Source organism: Mus caroli, chromosome 15 (assembly GCF_900094665.2).
Source record: "Mus caroli chromosome 15, CAROLI_EIJ_v1.1, whole genome shotgun sequence".
In the NCBI taxonomy this organism is placed as follows: Eukaryota; Metazoa; Chordata; class Mammalia; order Rodentia; family Muridae; genus Mus; species Mus caroli.
The window spans coordinates 58,649,355-58,671,327 of NC_034584.1; the positions used below are offsets into that span (position 1 = coordinate 58,649,355).

A 21,973-nucleotide genomic window follows, 5' to 3' on the forward strand; every position below is an offset into this window, starting at 1 on the left:
TCTCTCTCTCTCTCTCTCTCTCTCTCTCTCTCTCTCTCTCTCTCTCTCTCCCTCCCCCACCTCTTTCTTTGTTTATTTTTGGTTTTTCGAGACAGGGTTTCTCTGTATAGCCCTGACTGTCCTGGAACTCATTTTATAGACCAGGCTGGCCTCGAACTCAGAAATCTGCCTGCCTTTGCCTCCTAAGTGCTGGGATTAAAGGCGTGTGCCACCACACCCAGCCACTTTGATTTCTTCTATTGTTAAGGTTGTGTATCATACTTCATGGTGATGGCCTAGAGCATACTTACATTACATTATTTGTACAAATGGAATAACCACAACAAAACAAAACATCTAATTTGTAGTGAAATTTAGGCTTTAAAATATATTAGTTTTTCTTATTTCTCATCCAATAAAATCATTCATTGGTAGTAACAATTTTACAAGAGACCATTGCAAGCAACCTGATGCTAGAGAGTGCATATTTTTATGTGTTAATGACTCAAAGGAGCATGATAACATGTTTCTGAGATAAACTGTGTCACATGTATAAGGCAGATGTATAAGTCATACTACTTTCTATCTATAAACTGCAAGTGGTAGCATTCTTGGTAGGGAATTGGACTGACCATTGCACAAGCCATTGTAAAACCAAGAGGATGGTATCTCTTTTATGTTCTTTGCTTGGAAGGCCCTGGTTGCAGACAATGATGCTTCAGTATGAAGGGCTGGGATGAAACCTTCTCAATTCTATCATTCTGTGTCATATCATTGTAGGCAGAATTGGTATTTATCACTCTGAAAGCACTGATTTTGTAGGAGTGGAGATGGCTAATTGGTCTAATAAAAACACACAAGTGAAATGGCCCTTAAAATTATTTGATTGCCTAGAGGCCGGTACAAATGGCAGTGTTTTGCAAGACACGAAGAATATGGGAAATCCGATAAAGCTGCATCTTAATAAGGGCTGGGTTTCTTTTCGGAGCCTTTTTGAAACTTGTCATTCATACATGAAGAAGTAGACCTAAACACTCCTACTGTTTTAAGATTTACAAGGACAGGAGAAAGAAAAAAAACCCTAAGAGAAACCAGATGTTACAAGAGAACCATTTCTTCAAAATAATCTTCAAAATGAGACCCTGAGGAAGATGAGGATGTTTCTGATTTAGAAAAAAAAATTGTAAAAACAACATCTGAGACCATTTGACTCCATCTCCAACTTCCAAGCAGGAATGGCATGATGCAAGAAAATTCTGATCATCTCTAAGAAAGATGTGCGTGCTGGTTATTGTTCTAGAAGCCAACATTAGAACATCAGAACAGTGAGTTATTCAGGTTTCAAGCCTTATTGGTCAAATGCCTCCCTATTTCAGTCATGGTAAATTAAGAGTCTATAGTAAGAGGAAACATTTTGAAGTGTCAGATACAATTTTACTAAAACCTGTTAACCCTCCACCTAACTTTTAAAGTGCACAGACACTTAAGAGAAATTCTGAACACATAAAAAATATCAATTTTACGCAGACAAAGAATTATCGGTTCTTGGGTGGCAAGTAGTAACTATCAGGTAGCAGGAAATAGTGACATTAAATGAATGTTTTGAAAGCATTCAGCTCAGACCTTGTTTCATATCATGAAAACTGCAATAGTCTTTATTAAATAGAAATGAGCAAGATCTAAGAGCTGATTTATGTATAAAATGTGATGTCCCTCTCAATTTAACTTCACATGCCTTGAGTATTTGTAAGAGCCACCTTTTCTTTTTTTATGCTGTTTCAAACCAGTCCGTTACGTAAGAAATTCTTGACTGTTCACCTTTTTCTGCTTTCCGAATACAGAGCTCAGGATTGTTTCTATTCCCACTGTTTTAAGAGAAAATGTATTCTATGAATTTGTTTATTCACTTATTTGATGGACACATGTGCCTACAGAGCTAGAGTGATACAGCTGCCCTAGTGTTAGCTTATCTCAGTGGTTTTCCCATGTGGCAAGGACATGTAGTGGATTATTTGTATATGTGTGTACATATACATCTGTGTAGTGGGTAGATAAAGTAGGTAAACAAATGAGTTTACATGTCACTCCTTTCTTTCCTTCAAATACTTTTTACTCTTTTCGTCCCTTCAAGGTCTTTGCCACATGAATTGCTTTGTAATCACTTCCCTGTATCATATCCTTTACCATCAATATCACAGAGATATTCTAAACTGCATGAAAAGCAGGCACTATAAGTTGTAGGATTTTGCTTCTGTATTAGTGGTAGTCTGGGATTAGGAGACATACTGAAATAGATTCGAATTCCATCTGTGTTGCCCTGGAAAAGGTACCCATATTCTGAGGCTCACACCTGTCAGATGGTAAAGCTAGCACCTACAGAAAGGGTATTGTAACAATGCATGAGGTAACAAGTGTAAAATGTTTAAGATAGAGTCTGACATGACAGTAAATGACAGGTGAATATGCCTCCTTAAACATGTGCTATCTTAGTAGCAGTTTACTGCAAACTCTGAGGCACATAAATGCTCAGTGGATTTCCCCTGCCCAAGAGCCTCACAGCTCATAGGCACTTTGTTCCCATTTTTTAGAATGGAAAAGTCAGTGACTGGCTCAAGATCACAAAGTTAGAGTATAAATTCCATGAGAACAGAAGCTGTGGCTTTCTGTCTTTCTCCAGTGCACAGAACAGGATGGATAGCGGAACACAGACAAGCAGAGCGTGAACTGAACCGATCAAGTGCTCTGAGTTATAGCAGATGGACTTGCTAGAAATAACAAGAAGGGAGGCTAGAAAGACAGTTCTTCTGGGAATGTGAAGAAACCCATGTGTGAAAGAGATCAAAACATGTGAATGGCTTGTTCTCATAGGAAGAGACACAGCATTGGGAGCTATTCAAACAAAGGATGCCCTTAAATAAGGAGCCTGTCTTTCTAATTCTTAAGACACATCCTAGGAGCCAAGGCAGCCAATGTGTCTGCTCCAATGAGCTAGGGGCATCATGGGAGTACCTTACTTAATGAGTGGCAAGTCAGTGCTAGATTAAGTGGGTAGAGGTTGGAATCCTGGTACTTTAGGATGCAGGATATATTAAGAGGGCATTACTGGCTCTCTGCCCATCTTGATATGCCAAGTTACCTGGTCTAGTATGAAGGAGTGTGGTGGAATTACAGACGCTTCAGTAAGTGTCCAACTTTTATGTAGATTCCGGGATCCCAAACTCAGGAGTTTTCTTTCTTGCACAGCCAGTGTCTTTACCCTGTGAGTCACCTTGACAGCCCTTAATTTTCGTATTAACCCTTACGGACATCTGATCGTAATCATGTCAGTGAGGTCAAGTCCTTTGTCTTGCTTCATAGATCATATTGACAAAAACTGGGCTCAAGTCATGTTTACTAGGTGATCACCTCGATGCTTTTTCTTCTTTTTCCTTTTAAAAATGAAGACTATCTTTGAACAAAATAAGGGTTTTTTCATGAGTCCAGAAAAGTCTATTGGAGTGACGAGAGAGACTATCCATCTGTTTCTGCTACTGTAGAATAATATGCAACTCTGTGCCTGATTTTATTTCCAAAGGGGAATTTGAATCAAGGTCTTTTTTTTTTCTCCTGATACCAGTATAAGCTTTACAGAGCTTCCAGAGTTCATACTGGCTCCAGTTGACCTAGGGACCTTTTGATACCAGCTGGTCTCAATCATGTCCACTCAGCCATATGACAAAGAAATATGGCTGAAAATTAAAACAGAACAAAACAAAACAAAATCCTCCAAGAACATGTCTCAAATTCATATCCCCTGGCAAAATCAGATTCTTAAGGACAATTGACCTGTAGGCACTTGCATTTCATACAAGATCACAAGGCAACTCTGCAGTCTGCAGAATGAAGAGTTTTACAGAAAGAGGCTTTCTTAAAGACAGAAGTTTCAGAATCACACAGATGATGTCAGAGTTGGAAGGAGGAAGAAAATCTGATTTTCCCCGACTTGATTTTATTTTAATGCCTCACCCACTAAAATGCCAACACCAGAAGTCAAAATGTCCAACTGATGACAGGAATGTCCAGTAACGTATTCTTGTCTTTACTCAGCATGAAGACCTTGCCCCATCCTATGGCTTATGGAACACCACACTTAGTTCTTGCAAGTAAGTGCCCATGCTACTCAACTCTCCCAAGGCTCTAAAGGTCTTTTGTTGGCTTCTGTGTCTGGGGACATCTGCCTGTAATTGGAATTATCTGCCATCTCCTTCCTAACCTTCATTCAGAGCAAGTCTTGTCCCAGTGGTGAATGAGGACCCGAAGCTGAGACATACTACCGTCCTGTAAGAACTCTAGAAACAGAAGGGAGCAAGAAGGGCAAGTTCCCCACTGGCAAGCAAAGCCTCCCAACTTCCAAAGCAAATGTGAGAGCCTTAATAAAGGGAGTTAAGACAAAGGGCACTACCCAAAGGCAAAATCTGAAGAGCAAAAGGAATACAAAAAGACCTTCAATCCCAGTCACAATCAATATAAAAAAAAAGCAATAAGGAGATTTTTTTCGATAAAATTGATGATTTTGAGGAAGTCTAGATATCCTCTTCAGAGAAATTTCCAGGTATTTATGAGAGAGTGAATTCCTAAGTGAAGATCAAGGAGAATGTAGTTTTCCCTCCTGAAAAATCTACTGAACGAGATCAGATCAAAGCCCACTCATGGTCTTTAGTTTATCACTTGTAAAATACATCCTGAGATAAGTGATGGGAAGTGCAGCCATCCTCCTTGATCATTGTACCCGAGGTCCTTCTTCATTTTCTTGTTTTATGTGTGTTTTTGTGGTTCTATGGTGTGTGTCATCAAAGGGTAATATTGGAGGTAGGTCCTCACCTTTCTCTGGTTTGAGATAGTGTATCTATTTTGTTTGACACTCCATGCACCAGGCTGTTGGCTTTAAGGTTTCTGTGGATGCTCTTGTCTACACCTCCCATCTTGCCCATGAGCATTGGAATTAGGGAGGGTTGTTACATGCTTGACTTTCTGTAGATCCTGGGGATTTCACTTCAAGTCGCCACACTTGGGTGGCAAGTGCTTTGCCCACTGTGCCATTCCTCTAACTCTTTGTCCATTTTCTTATTCATGCAACCAGTACTTGTGCAACACTACAAAGTACACAAAAGCCTGGTTGCACATGATACTGTGGATGGACGTATCAATCCTTATAAGTCATGGCCAGGTAGTTGTCTGAATGGCATGTCTACACATTCCAGTGGAGCTTTGTTCTCTGTGGTTGACTTGTAAAGGCAGGGAACTAATCCTCATTCCTGCTTATTTCTGTTATCTAAGCAGAGTGGAACCTTTCCTTCCATACAAAATTGCAAGGGTACAATCAATGTTTCCATGTCCATTTTTCTTTCAGAGAACATGCTTTTACGATCAAAAGAGGTTTTGCAATTATAAATACTCCAGATATTTAGAAATGCTAAAAATATGCACATTTTTACTTAAAATGTGAATTTTTGGTAGCATGAGCATTTAGCCACCTCTGAAATCAGGGTGCCTTTTGCTGTCTTGGGAATCTTGAAACCTGGAGATATTTTTCCATGGAGGTGTGTGATTATTTCTTCCAGCCACCAGGTGGCAGTATCAACTAGGGTAGCTTTAGGCTTTTCACACAGCCTGAATTGGGGGCAAAGCTGTGTAGACTTATTTGAAGTTTAGATCGTGAGGCATTCTTTCCATTTATCTTCTCACTGACAGAATTAGGAATGTGGGTTCTTCACTGTGCTACGTATTGGGTGGATTTTATTTCCTGGTCATCATTGTCCTCATTGTGCTAGCCCAGTTGTGTGTGTGTGGTGTGTGTATGTGTGTGTGTGTGTGTGTGTGTGTTGTGCATGCTTTTTATAAACTCCTAATATGGTGTAGTTTTTAAATATCTGAATAATACATACTGGATTGATGACTGATTCCCTAGAGTCAATAAAATATGGCTCATGCCTTTGGATTTCTATGACCAATGCTTAACCTCTTGAAATGTCAGTGTTCCCTTTGTGAGTGCGAGAGCAAAGTTTTCTCTAAGGATGCAGTAAGCCTACATATCCTACCGGTGCTATTCTTGGATCGTAGCATACCATGCTTTCAGAATCTTGCCTTTATTTGGCTAGGCTTTAGGCCATTTTCCTACCGAAACCCTTGTCTTTTGCCTCTTCCATCCAAAGTTTACCAAGGATGAGGGTGGACAGGCTTGTCTTCTTCATAAAAGCACCAGTAGGAGCAAGCCCCAGGAATCTGAGCAGAGACTGAGATATGAACAAGAACACTGGCCTTTGAATCTTAGTGACCCTCAACCTCAGTCCCCCAGGCTTCTTCACTGTTTCTCTCTGTCCCTTTTGAATAAGCATCTGCCTTATTATGTTGTTTTAGCCATTTTATACTTTCTGCTGTAGATACATAGCTGAAGCCATGTCTATGCTCAGCAGTAACTTACTTGCCAAAGAGGATCTGTGACTGAAAGACACTGAGGAATGGCTCTGGAACCTAAGGGAGGGTACTAAAGGTCTCCTGAAGCATGCTACCCCGCCCCTTACCCTGAGAGCCACGGAGCACATGCTAGATGACACATAGCTGGATCACCCATGGGCAAATCCCCACGTATACTAGAGTACCACCCTCTAACTGTTCTGGAAGAGGCTTAGGTAACTCAGACTCAAACATGCTTTGCCTGCCATCGACCCATTTTCATTCTAGTATCAGGGAGCTGCAGGTAAGATGCAGAAACTGTTAGCTAAAACACACTAGATAATACAGCCAGCAGGAGTTAGGGCGATAGAGAGGCAAGTGCACTTTTAGCATGAATGAGTAAAGGGTTTTGCTCACTTCTGGGCTAAACTGTAATGTCTATACAGGCTAATTACGAAGATTCTCTGAAAATTCCCTCTGCTCATTATCCTAGTTCCTTTTGTAGAGTATCCAGAAGACAAAATGATTTTAATTTTGGCATGTAAGCCCTTAATTATAGTATGAATAAGAAAAATCACACCTGCTATTTGGGGGGATGTTGAGTGAGGAAAATGTTTNTTTNTTTCCTNTTTTTTTTTTTTTTTTTTTTTTTGCATAGACACAATGGAATCTGAACTAGGAACTGAAAGTGGAAGGTATTCATGTTAGAGTTTGCTGTCTGTAGGTAGGGATCAGAGAATCTCATTGAGAACAGGGCTGGTAAGTTATAACAGGGCATGTGCACACCGTTGTGAATTCTCCTAACTGGGAAAAGCACAATCTCCCAGGCAGCTGAGTAAACTCATAAAGGAACCGTTAACAGGAGCTTCATGAAATAGTGGGTCAGACTCCTGAAATTTGCTGCAAATACCCTGCTGTTCTTGCTGGAGGCTCCTGCAGATGTGAAACACACCCTGGGTTCAGTTAAGGAAGAACGGTCTGCTCTTGGCAGTGAAAGGGAGCAGTTGACTTAAGCAATATACCCATCTTTGCTATCTTTGCTTCTCCCCAGTACAGGTTTGGCATAGAAGAAGGAAATAGAGAATGTCACCAGCCCAGTGACAGCTTGCCATATTTGAACGATTTACCTAAGCAAGGCATTGTCTTGGAGACTATCATAATAACTTGTGTGATTGTTTATGATTGTCAAATTGACAGGATGCAGAATCATCTAGTCTGGGAAGCTCAGAGCATGCATGTGAGGGACTATCGACAAATGTTATCCTATGGACACACATGGGCTTTTATTGAGTAAGTTACCTGAGTAGGAACAGTCACTCTATCTGTAGGCGACAGCACTTCATGAACTGGCTTCCTGAACCAAATATGAAGGTGAAAAGGAGACAGGCCTTAACATTGACTGCTCCTTTCTTCCTGACTGTGAAGGTAATGTGATCAGCTGCTTCAAACACCCTGATTTCCTTACCATGATGGACCGAACCTTGAACTGTGAATCAAAAGAAATCCTCTCTTCCTTCACTGCATTGTCAGTTTTTATTTATTTATTTATTTTTTAAATCACAAGAACAAAAAGTAGCCAGACAACTTGTGACTGAGACATGTATAACAACCTCCTTTTACAGAAGGGAGTGCAGGCTCGGAGATGTCATTTTTCGTACCAGAGGTCACGCAGAAAGGAAGGAGCAAGGGAGGGATTAAGCTTGACTCACGGTCTATGGTTTACTATCAAATTTAGATAGAGGATTAAGTCTGATCCAATACAGCAGACATGTGAAAAATCAGACAGTGTTTAAGATATAAGTGATACAGGGCTCAGTGCTTACATTTACATCAGGTTTTGAGAATCCATGTATGTTAAACTATCAGGGTTACAATGGAAGTAAATACAAAGGCTTATCAACACTACTTGGCTTTACTGACTCAAAGTGGAAGAAACCCTTTTGATGCTTACTGAGTCAAGGCATCTTTGTTCCTTTGGCATCTTTCCCTTAAAGTGCAGAGATGAGGCTTTCTTTATCTAATGAGTATCTCCCTTCATGGCCTTCAGTTTACTCATTATTTCAAAGATCATAAGGAAAAAAAAAACACCAATCAAACCAAACCAAAGGAAGAACAGAGAAAGCAAGACCACAGCCCTTGTGCTCTCTAATCCCACCAACATTGACAGTAATTTACTTCAGAAAAAAAAAAAAGCCACTGTGGAGACTCAGTTCTACCTTGTGCTCCAGGCTGGAGTCTTTAAACATCAGTGAGAATGGCTTGATATGCTCTCTTCTCAACTTATCGCCACTCCGCAAGTCGATGGTATGCTCTATTCTCTTGTTAATTTCCTCAGGCCCAGACTGGACATGCAAAGCTTGTGCGAGATGGTTTGGAAGCAGATTTATTGAATTTCTTGTTAGGGCAGCCAGAGTCTAGAGGGAAAGCACATGCAGATACAATAAACCTGCTAGTCCCCTTAGGATCCAAAAGAAATGCAATGTTGTTTTAGATCATGTTGCATTGCATACAGTCACAGCATCCCATGCACTTGTATTCAGTGGAGCCTACCACATGTGACCAGTTAGCAGCCTTTGGTTCAGAGAAACACAACCTGGCAAAATGTCACAGGGAGAGGAGTGATCTCTTCCCTCTGTGTGGCTGAATTCCTTTGGTTGAGGCATTTAGGGAGTTGTTGCCTGAGAAATGGGAGTCACCACTATTTCTCTAACCTGGCACATCCCAGGTATGAGAGAAAGAGAACCAGTAAGAAACAGAAAGTCTGTGTGTCCAAAGATCACAGCAAAGGGATCTTTTTCCACTGAGCAGATTCTACACTTTGATGAGGTCATTCACCCAATGGTGATGAGAAGACTCAGTGTGCTTCCTGATTGGCAGTTTCATTTTAAGCATCTCTCAGACACAGATAATCATATGTGCCAGGCTCTGCTTCTCAAACTTGACAAATATTAATACAGTTTATTTACACATAGAAAGTTTTCTTCCAAGAGAAACCATTATATATCTATATTGTCATATAGATATATGTATAATATTCTTTAGGCAAAAAAAAATGCGAGCAATTTCAGCATCTCACTGTTTCCCAGGATTACACAGCATGAGGTGGAGGAAGATGTACCGCCATGGCTGGTAATTGGACATGGGGACGTGGATGCAGAGATTGCATTGGCTCATGAGGACATGTCAGAGATCTTGTCTCCTGGCGACTCAACCGCCACTGATAAAAATCAACTGGCTGGCTGTAGCCAAATGCAATACTCATTCACAGTTCCAACTTAAGATAGCTCATTAAAGAAAACTTAAAATTAAATCAAAGTATAAGTTGGCCTAAAGGGATAGAGGAGTAGAGGAGTTCCATCCAGCATCAAGGATTTCCCTGAGTGAAGAATGAGGCTGTGGTACATCTATGAGGAAGTATAAACCCATAGCCTCTGTTTGCCTCTGCCAGCCTTTTAATTTAGCTACTCTTGGAACACAGGCTAGGCTGACATCAAATTATAGATCATCTCAGGAAAGCACATGAAGGGTGGTGGAGAATTTTCAGATCCTCTGGCCTCTATCTTTCATGCATCAATCACCTTAGAGATACTTGATCAAGAGCTATGACTTTCTCAAATCTGAGATGAACCCACTGACTTTAGGAATCATGGACTCTGGCCTCTTTGAAGTCATATAGTCCTTTGAAGGAAGTAGAGACCAATGTTGCAGAAAATTGGACATCAGGCTCCAGAGGGCTAGATTTCCTGAGGATCAATGTGGTTATGCAACCAAGGAAGCTAAAATGGTTGTCCCTCAGTGGATCTCCTATTTGGTTTCATAGACAACAATTCTTCCCATGTACTTTGGCTATAACATGCTTTTCTGCCTTGGAGAGGAAGTGGAAGGAATACTCAGGTTGTCTCTGTCTGGACATTCATTATGACTGAGGTATACCAGAACTTTCCTCAGAAGTCTTTACAGCTGGAATCCAATAGTTACAGTATATACATGCATTTGCAGTGACACATCTCCATTGTTGTAGATAATTTTAATTTTCTTACAGATTGCCTTCTCTTGATTAAATCAAGCATATCCACTCTACTAACCCATTATTTCTGAAGCTCTAACACTCCAGGATTCACAGGGCAGGCAAGTTTCAAAACATGTTTTGGGGACAGATTTGTTACAACAGCAATGTTGGCCACAAGTTCAGGTTTAGGGCAATTGTACTCAATGAAAGATCAACATTAAATCAACTAAAAAAGACGAGCACCATTATTTCATAAAAAGAAGGGCTTGGACTTCTTTTCCTAACAAAATGACAGTCTTGGAAGCAAGGATAAGCTTGAATTAATTAATTGTTAACTGCTTTCTAGTAAGGCTGCGGATCAAACCCATCACTTTGCACACATCAGGTAAATGCTCTTTTATTGAGCTATGTGCCAAATGAACACAAGCAATTAGGTAACTTTTATACTTTGCCTTTATTTCTTTTCAAGCTGATACGGGCTCATGAAAAATGTCATCCGGAACTGATGCTAATCTATAAGAGGCCTTGGAAACTCGGGGTGAATTTTGTTGGTTGCTTGCTGATCAGAGGATTCTATGTCATTGATCACTTTTATAAGGCAGTGACCAATGAAATATTTCCTGCTCAGAATCCCCTACATGGTCCTGGATATCAATGAGATATTTGTTCCCAATGAGAGTAAATTTGTTCTCATCCCTCTTTTCATTTATCAGTACTATGGAGATGTAGGTACTAGCTGGGAAGGAGACACTTCCATCTTCCATCCCAGTGTTGTGGTGGAGACCCTCAGCTATATTTAGGCTACATATAATAAAGAGAAGAACCAAGTCATCTCAAGATGTCAAGCAAATTGAAATAAAGAACAGAGAAGCCAATTATCCTACTTTTGTGTAACTCCTATGCACCGAGTACATGACTTTTGGGGTAACTACAGCTTGGGATGATCATAGATACACTATACCAGAGAAGACTGGAATTTTGTCCTATGTTGATCTTAATGGTCTGATGCTGCCAATATTGGAAGTCTAGATACGTGTGTCTTTACAATGATTCGTTTGTAAGGAGTAACTCGGAATGTGTGACACAAGTCATTTGTCTACACAGAGTCACATCAGGATAATCTCTTTTTAATAGCACAACATTTTTCTTCTTTATAAGTCACCTAGCTATAAGAGCGAGTTTGAGATGAGGTCAAAACAGAACTGGAGTTCCCAAATGATTCCAGTTTTAAATTGACCTCCAAATTGTGAATACAGAATAAGAAACACAGGTGGAGGAAATATTATCAGCACATTTGATTATGAGTTGCACATACATAATTGAACATATATTCAAAGTCCACGTTTAATATAGATGTGATATATTATTTAACATTCAATGATACTGCATATTCTTTTTTGCTGGTGTTTCTAGGTTTTTGGGAACTCAGGACAAAGTAGTCATATATTTCACATTAACCAGATATCGCCATGCTGTTATAAATAGATGCTGCTATAAATAAATGATGCTGTTCACCTTATCTGGTGCTTTAGATATCAGTGAGGTCAGAACAGCAGCAGAAATGTCAGTTACTGCTTGGGTTGAACTTTTAGGTCAGACTTTCATTGCAAAACAGCTGCTGTCTTTCCTAGAATTATTCTTGTTCAGATCCATATTCTCTTCAGGTATTTCTGTAATCACTCTCTTCCCCACAGTTCTTAAGACATACCAAAGTCCAGAGGTGAATTACAGACATTCCATAGCCATGATCTTAAAGACAGGATATAGCTTGAGAATGTGGACGCTGTGGAAATTAGCACCACAGGGTCTGGGGAGCCCTTTGTTAGCTGAATTTGAGTGAGGGTGGGAAGATCATCATTTGGTTTATGCCATGAATATTTTTTTTGTAAGATTCATCTTCCTTTCCTTTGAATCCACTTTTGCTCTGATTCTCTCCAGGCCCTGTCACTTCCTGGGTGGCCTTGACATTGTTTGGCCTTGTTTTTTGGTACAAAATTTAAGGCTTAAAGTATCCCTGTGAGACCCATCCAGTTTTTCATTGAAGATAAGGGAATCGGAATGGATGTAAGAGCTAGAAGATGGGTGAAGATCTGTGAAATGCCACAGCACTGTAACTCAAATGCACAGCAGCTGAGATCCCTCTATAGGGTGCATCAACTACCAGCTGTAGATGGAAGAGGGTTTTAAGGGATCCCCATTCCCCTCTGCTGAACTTTTTGTACTGATTCAGAAAAGGAGGAGTCATTGCCCTCAGAATACCCACTGGTGGCCCCAACAGAGTCCAGTGTGCAGTTCCAATCCTACAGTTACGCAGATAACACAGGGTAAACTAAATAGATCACACAACAAAACTGACAGTTATAAGTCCTGGACAGAGGTCGGCTGGTAGGGAGGAGGGGAATGGATGGACGCATAAAGGAGACCCAAAGCAAAGGAGTAAATGTAAGCACACCCTTCCTTCATGACACCGATGCAGATTTTGCAAGTCAGCTTACACAGCCTCATGACTAAATCCTCCCAATTCAGTCCTTCCCCATATGTTCCTAGAAGCACAGACATCACAGGGTTCTCTGTGATGCTGCCGGTCTGTGGACCAACCAGGCAGGAAGTGTGAATTGAATATTTGCTTCCTGTTGCCTCTTTTACAGGAGCCTTTTTTTTTCCCTGACAGTTACCCATGACAGTGCCTCACATTTTCTAACTATAACTCAGCACATGCTTGCTAAACATACATGTTCTTATATCCACTTACTGAGATCTCACAATATATATGACCAAGATAAAGTCTAAAGGATGAGATCCTTTTAGCCTCTGCATTGTCCAAATGTTTTGACCCCAAACTTCTTGTTGAACTTTTTTTCTGTGTTTCATGGGATGCTGATTTGGGAACAGTGGTCAGAGTTCCTTACTTGCTTTTATTCCTTTCTACTTGACTGAACCAGTTTCTGAATAAGATCTATTGGCACTCATCCTATGATGCCTTCCAGAATGCTGAATTACCTCCTTCAGGAGAATAGCCACCATTAGATTCTAATTCCTCAGGAGCTCCCTGGGTACCCTGGTTTTTACACATGAGGTTTTCTAGTCTTTTCATGCTATATGTAAACTCCTTGATGGATATCAGACTCCATCCTAATGGGTGATGACCTGGACTGGAGTTTGGCCTCCTGATAAAACCTGACCTCTTCAGCAGTTACTCAGTCCATTTTGTCTCATGCACCAGAGCACACAGATCCTGGCCACATGTCTGACCTGTCCTTTTAAAAGTGAAATCAGACATGGTCTCCTCTGGGGAGCCTATTTTGAGCCTACATTGTCCTTAGCAGTTTAATTAATTTCTTGAACACATATGTTAATCTCTGATCTTGAAATCGGACACAGTGCCTCATCTATGTTGATGTTTCCAGCACCTGATGGGTTCACTCTTTTATTTTTTTTTAAATGAACACACATTTAATGAACAACTTATTGTATGGATGTAAGGTTGCCTACATGAAGATTATCTCCAGAAAGGTGTTGCTGGTCTTATTATCAAATGTCCTATTATTATTTTCCATTCTTCCCTACATAACTCTACATTTAAAAAGATCCTCTATTCCAGATCTAAGTAAAGAAAAATATTTCATGTGCTTTATTTCTAGCTTTTGATCATCAGAGCATCATGAAATAAAAGATACAGCCATGACAGGTGACATTCCAGCCAAGAACAATAGCCTTTAAAGGTATCCTCACAGTGCATCTCAGTATGAGGGCTTCCTTTGCATTTGGGGAACGCAGAGAGTGCTTTCCCCACTACACCTCCCAGTGCTGCTCTAGAATATCAGAGACCTGATGTCAGAAAGGGATAACTTTAAGTCTTTTCTTGAACCTTTCTTTTCTAGACTTTCTTTTCCTGAAAACTTTCTTTTCTTGACTAACTTCAGCTTGAGCAATTCCCTTGAGCTGGCTTGCTTAAAAAGGTTAAAGAGAAAGGGCTCTGTAATTTTTTTCTTTTTCGCTCCCATAGGAGGTGATTGTGGTAGCTTTGGTATCCAGCTACAAGAAGTTGTGACTGAGGCACTGCTCACTGCTGCTTTAGAAGGCTTTGCCGAGGATGATGGGTTGAGCAAACCTAGGCTTTTCCCACTTACACTGAGCAGGCTGGTCATTTCTCAAAGATGGCTTCTTTTCAGTTTCATACTTGAGTCTTCACTAAGAAGTAGGAGGGTCAAAGGCTCCTTTTACTGACTGTTTGGACCACCTTCCCATCATTTCTGGGATAGCTTGTGCTTGGCCTTGAGCATCCACCACTCTACTTGCCTGCTGCACACAGGGCTGGGACTATGGGAAAGATATCATCTTTATAATTCTAATGTAGCATCCTTGGTCCTAAAGGACATAAGAATAATACTTGGACTGGATGGGAATGCCCCATGTACACACAGAAATTAAATTTATTTCCTATACTGTTTGTTAAAATACAAATCCAAGTTTCCTAAGAGGAAGCTTTTCCTTTCCAAAAACTCATATTTTTGATAAAATATAATCATGTGTAATATATAAGATGTGCACATAGTGGGGTTATATACACATGGTGGGGTGAGTGAATCATGCCAATTTACATATTCACCATCTTTAATTATTGTCTTTTTTTCTTTGTAAGAAGGCTCTTTTTATTGGGATATCTCCAACACTCTGGATTTGAGAGTTTATGGAGACTGTTGTCACATTTGTGAAAGACAGAATTGTGTTTCCCCCAAATCTAGAGATGAGAAGCATAGATTTCTTTGAACATGAGTTGAAATTTGCTTTTCTTCCAGAAGGCACAGAGTGGTCTTTAAATAAACATCAATTGCGTGACATTTCTGAAAATACCCACATAAAGTCTTCAAAACCTAAATGTAGCATTTCCTACCTCTTATAGGAATAAAATCTATAGGAACTTGGACCAGTCCCTACAAGTGAGGTTCAATAGCCAAGGGCACAGCTTTCCATGTTTTTGTGAAGAGAAAATGAAGTATTACATGCAAACAATCTGTTTTATGCACTTTTCAGATAAGAATCTAGTTTACTTTTCCTATTACTTATGGCAATAAATCTCCTCTCCACATAAAACCAAAGGGATATCTAAGGTCTTGCTATGAGAGGGAATCTTCAGTGTCTTCCCCCAGAAGAGCTTTGAAGTAATTTATAACAGTCTTATAGCTTGTACTCTAGGAAACAGAATAACAAAGGTTGAAACGTCCCCTCTGTTTTTTTGAATGAACAGTCTAGAAATTTCTAAGAAGCCTATCAGAGTATTCCAGTGTCATTTGTGTCTTGTTTTTCAAAGTCTAGACATGTGCAAATAATGTCAGTTCATGGCCCAGTCAATAGGGGCAACTGTTAAATCCTACTCCAGGAGAGGACTCAGTTTCCAAATACTGTCTTCATGGTAAATGGAATAAAGACCAAAAGTTCTGTGAAAACCTTTGATTTGCTTTTGTACCGTATGTCATAAAATTTTAAGCTCTCTGAGATGAAGAAATAGCACACAAGCAGCAAGACACCCATAGTGCTGGATGATCATACAGGAGACATTTAGTAATTTGGTACTATTTTTGGTCTTCCAACTTCACTCTTGATCTTTAGCATGTATGAGCAGGTGCTGTTATTAAAATAGTTTTTGTATTTGGGGACTTAACCCCAGGAATATGTAAACACAGGGTCCCTCTCTTTCTTTGTGTGCTCCATCTGGTGTTCAGTACCTCAGCCTTGCTGTTTGGCTCTTACTACTGGCTCACAGCTTGGGGAACAGAGATACCAATACTGGTCTTTATTTTCTTGGGATGGGATATGTACAAGTGATCAGGTGAGGCTGAGCCTTTAGGTATGGCCACAATTCCAGATGACTTGATAGAAGTCTCAGAACAGAATACTGTGAACCTAAAGGAGCAAACCTCTAGCATCTGAGACTTAGTCCCCAATTCCTGGTCCAATTATCCAGTAAACATAATTATGGACAAATGCTTTCTTGCGCTGACTCTCTCTTGTCTGGGAAGCTTGTTTTGATTCAGGATTGTGTCACTCAGGTGTGGAAACATGGTGGTTTTACAATCTGGGCCGTTTTTAATGAAACAAGGCAGCTGCGAGTCTTCTGCTGCTTACTCGAAACACTGTGGGGCATCTCTTTCCACATGAAAAAATTGAAGACATCTAATGGGAAGTACATTGCCAACTGAAATGTCAGCCTTAAAACAGTGTGTCCATGGTAATACAATCAAGAGATGCAAACCCCAATCCTGACTTTTTGTCAGGTTAGAATAAATGCAATAAAGAACAAGACCTAGGGAGGGAAAGGGACCCCTGATTTACTTGTGAGTGGGAGAGAGAGAAATTGACACATAATGGTTTGCTTATGGGGACAAAGGAAGGTGTGAACCCAAGTAACTCCAGTGCTGAAATCATTGAGTCAAAATGCCAGGCTGTGTGACTGGAGAGGTGACCACTATTCCATGGACAAAATGATCTTGAGTTCACGGCCTAGAAAGTTTCAACTTAGGAATTGAATGAAGAACATATATAAGCACCCAAATCATTCAACCCCCTGCCCAAAGGAGAAGGTATTTAGACATTCTCATAAATGCAAATACTATGAGAAAATATTGTTTATGTTGATGTGCCTGTGTGTACATGTTTATACAGGTACATGTTTTCTTAATCAAAATTTTCGGGAAGTTTAAAGGTTACCTAAACTTTAATCCCCTTCAAGGATAGAACTACCTTTTGAGTCACTGATAAATGACCCATGACTGGTGTTTTAATTATTGGTGTGAAAATGATTTGTTCAGATACAATTATATAATATACTAATCAAGCATAGTTGTCTATACTTTTATTCTTTATCTTTATTTGTGTGTGTGCATGTGCAGCCATGTGTACATGTATGCATGAATGCACATGTATGTGTATAGGAGAGAAATACACACACACACACACACACACACACACACACACACACACATATATATATATATATATATATATATATATATATATATAGAGAGAGAGAGAGAGAGAGAGAGGAGGTGGGTAGGGTATGGGGATTCCCATGAAGGCTTGATCCCCTGGAGCTGGAGAGAGTTTGAAACCCAAGAAGAAACCAGCTTCTAGGGAAAAAGTGTTTGGGACTTTGGCTGTGCGTCCTTTCTCTCACTGTATCCTTCTTGGTGCACACTTCCAATCAGTATTGTCTTTTCAATCCAGCTTCTCTAGGTTGCTATCTCAGTTTTTGTTCATGAGCTGATCTCTTAAAGAGTGTTTTTGTAGCTATGTACAGACTCTTTGTTGGTAGTTACCGCACACGAGATATAGGAAACCTCACTGAACTTCAGAATCTAAAAAGATCCTTTAAGGTATTCAAAGAGCTATCATGAATCTAATGCTTCACCACCTTGAATTCACTGATAGGGCCTGGGGATCCTTGAGAAGTGTGTGTGTGTGTGTGTGTGTGTGTGTGTGTGTGTGGACTTTCAAAAGCTGAGCACTTTCTCAAGAAAAGCCACTGAAGTTGTGTATTGATGCTAAATCAACTCAAAATAATAATGTATATGAATAGCTACCATGTGTCTTACATTTGGAAACAATTGGATATAGTTAATGAAAAAATTTAAGCATGGATGCTAACAAAAATACCCAGTTTCTTTGCATAGCTAGAATTACCTCAGGGCAATGAGACTTCTTCAATGTTTCAGAGCAGTGATATTAGTAAGAGACAGCAATTGGGATACATCAATTAAGAACTGGATAAAAGATTGTTAGCAATCAGAGCAATTTATTTAGGAAAGAAAAAGACCTTCATAGATATAAATTTCATTGTGTCAAAATAATGGAAGTTGTCCCTTGTGACCTAAGTTTGGGGACAGTTGGGCATAGCTTAATAAAGAAATTTTACCAAGGACATAATTACCCTAGGCATTGGAAAGGTAGGTGATGGGATCAGTATAAAATAAATCCCATGTTTCCTCCTCAAATTAAGAGATTCAGTTCATGAAAAGTCCAGGTATTTGCTATTGTTCTTCAGACCTAGTTCCATATGTTTAAAGTATTGCACTCAGTCCAGGCCTGGAGGTACAGGTCTGAAAACCCATCTCTTTAAAGACTAAAGCAAGAAGACTGCAACTTCAAGGCAAATCTGGCATACAGAGTGGATTTAAGGCCAACTGGACCAACTTAGTGTGAGTCTGTCTCAAAATTAAAAAACGTAGTGGGAGCTGATGATATATATATCTCAGTGGTTGAGCTTTTGCCTAACGGTGCAGGCTCTGGTTTCCATCACCACTATTGTACAACAAACATACCAGAACAAGCAAACAAACAAGCAAACCCCACTTACGCACACTTGCTTTCTGTTTGTCAGACCATAGTTTGTGACTTGCAAATACTAAATCAATCCATGGTGATAGAGGAATCTAAGTGATATCCTTGTTAAAAAGTTCCCTTCCATATTGTCTGTAATGTAACCACAGGCTGTATGGTGTCCATTTGCAAACTTAAACAAGGGTCTAATGTAATTCTGTAGATGTCACATTAATATATCTAACTGTATCTGTTCCACTTACATCTACCCAAGAGCTTCAGGGAAGGGGAGGGTAATTAGTCAAAGTTAATGGATCGACTTGTCTGTTTAATCTACTAAGTACTCCATGAAAGGCTTCAAATTAGCTCGCCTTTCTGAACAGAGTAAAAGCCAGATCCTCTAATGACTCCTTGGCTGAACTCAGCAGCTGTCTTCAGAGTCAAGCTCAAGGGAATCTGGGGTTATAACACCAGGAAAAGCTGTGTTACTAAAAGATTATAGATTAACTCCAGGGAATTTCCCAAAGTCTTCCATATTCTCAGCCTCAATCCAGGACATATCTCATCCAGGGAACACACCAAAATCCAATCTAATAGTAACATCGTTAAAAACAAATGAGAAAAATTTGCTTTTAATTTTCTGCATAATAAGATGGAAGATGAACAGAAAGAGCTGAGCTTGAGAAACCATATTTTTCAATACCACTGTCTAACATTTTGGGTGTTTCCAGTGGAAGCACTTTGAGGGTAATTTCTGTGTAGGAAAAGAGAATCCCATGCTTTGGTTTGAAGCAGTGAGAAGCCAGGCTAAGAGAGTAGATTTGCTTTTTTTCTTCATTGCTACCATGCTTTCTCATTTCTGGCTTACCTTTTCCTGTAGATCTAAGCTTGAGCGCCACCTTCTTGGAAAGGTCTTCCCAGATTTCCTCAGATCTGTCTTCCCTCCTTTATCACACTGTCCTATAACCATAGCACTGTTCACACTGAGTCTCGTGGTGCATCAGTATTTATCCTTAACCAAAAAACCCGGAGCATTCAGGTGGCCTTCTCCATTTCTCTGCATACACACCAGCACCTCACCTAGCCAATTGCAGTCACTCCACAAGTAGACAATGAATGAGTAAGTGAGAGACACTTGTTCTTCTTCAATGTGACAACTAAAGTGAGTTTGAATGTCATATGTTCTTGTCTTGTGAGCATATATATGCATGCAAAAGGGCCTGGTGCTTAGTTTATAGCTTAATACTTAGGTTCAAAAACAAGGAAAGGACTAGATCCGAGAGATGTTACTTGATGAGAAGAGAATAATTATGTTAAAGAAGAGGCAAAATGCAATGGTTCTTGGGCTAATAATTGGATATTTATATTCATGGAATCAAAATTTAGTTATACAGAGTGCAACAAGAATGATATCTCATTCTCTGGTTATGAAAGATTTTACTTCAAATGCTTTTCATCACTTTAGGATTACAGTTTAAACACAATACTTATTTTATATCATGGTGATTATCAACTAATAAGACACATACTCCTTGGATTTGGAAGGGAGTATTCGGAAGTAGCCATAACTTATAAGACAGTGCAGGACCCAGCATGTGTCCATGGTGGTCAGAGCTGAGAAAAATTCTTGGTTTAGCCATTTTAATTCTGTCACTGTACACAAGTACACAGAACTGTGAATGAAAAGTATGGCTACCTGAAATGTCTTAGTATCTTACTAAGTTGGGAGATCAAGGCTATTTTTCCATAGCATGATCCTTCCATCTCTCTCTCTCTCTCTCTCTCTCTCTCTCTCTCTCTCTCTCTCTCCATCCCTGTCTCCCTCAATGGTCTTTCTATGAAAACATATTTTTCTTGCCATAAATATCTAATTAAAATTATTAATATTCTTCACAAAAATTTATCAGCAATGTAAAAGCTTCATCCTTGGCATCTTCTTACAAATCCCGAGTTTAAGTTCCTTTTTTTTTTTCTGCTAAGGCCACTTCAACCCATGATCCATTACCTAGGAGGCAGTCCAAGATGTTTCTTAAAAGTCTAAGTCAGATTACACTACTGTATCACTTAAACCTTCATATCACTCCCCTGGGAATGAAATACAGACTGCAGAAGCTTGAGAAACTAAGCTTCCACCTGATGTTTTTGCTCCTGAAGTTTTTTTTTTTGTTTTTTCTCCTCAGCTTGCTATGCTCTAGCCTTGAAAGGCCTTCTGTAGCATACTACAGTGTTCCTTTCCTCAGAGATCTTGTGCTGTTTCTTCTGCAAAATACACTTATCCTGGCAATTTGTGCTGAGGGTTCTTTTAACGCTTGGATGGAATCTTCAAGAAGGTATTTTTGAGAATTCTTCCTGAAGAGATTGTGTTTATTCCCTAGTCATATATCTTTACTTCTTCAATACCATTCACATGTTTTGGTAAGTTTCTTCATCTCCCACTTTCTTGAAATCCATGATCATGGAAGACCAAGGCCATTCCTATGTTTTCATAATTTGACTACCCACATCTAGATTATTGACCTGTTAATTCCTGATGATCACAGAAGCTCAAACCTAGTTACAAATTTAGAGGCTGTACCAGAAGAGCAAAATATAATATTTAATATAAAACCAAAACATTATTGAATACTCAGCTTTGTTTGTTTTGTTTTGTTTTGTTTTGTTTTGTGTTTGTTTTCCTTCTGAGATACCCATAACCTTGTCTTCATATTTGTGTCATAACAAATACTCAGAATGTCTATTTTAGTTCGCCAACTTCTATGTTTGTAATTTTAAATTCTGGCAGTCCCCTTGTCTTTTAGTTTTCTTACTTTCCAACACTTAGAAAGCCAGGGTGTGGGAAAATCTAGTGGTGACTGAGCCAGGGCCAGGACAGATATCGGAACCCTGGGAAAAACACTTACATGTCTGGATTCAGGGTAGCAGAGCATTGGTCTTTGGTATGCTTAAGACTAACCTGTTTGTCTGCACCCAGCCAGACTCATGTAATCAATTTTAAGTCATGTGGACATATAAGGACAGGAAAGATGTCTGACATCAAAATGATGCACAGAGGGACTGGGAAACTCACCAGAGAGTCAGGGATCAAGTTTAGAGATTTCACTTGTTCCTGTAAGCCAATAGTAGATGGCTAAAATAACAAGGGGGGAGGGGAGAACTAGAACTGGAGTTCTGAGAAGCCTCAACTCATTGCTAGTCAACTAAGACCATCAGGCTTATGACATCACCATCTCACCAACT

At 39.7% G+C, this 21,973-nt stretch overlaps 1 protein-coding gene across 3 annotated transcripts in view; it reads right to left on the bottom strand.

Moving 5' to 3' along the window:
* Adcy8 (adenylate cyclase 8) overlaps positions 1-21,973 on the bottom strand; it is a 219,163-nt gene that overhangs the window by 59,556 nt on the left and 137,634 nt on the right. For 2 of the 3 annotated variants that reach the window (XM_021183268.2, XM_021183267.2), the window contains exon 8: positions 8,628-8,825. The exons of the other annotated variant lie outside the window; for it this stretch is intronic. In XM_021183268.2, coding sequence (XP_021038927.1) covers positions 8,628-8,825 — 198 coding nt within the window. The remainder of the gene's footprint in view (positions 1-8,627; positions 8,826-21,973) is intronic. 3 annotated transcript variants of the gene reach the window in all.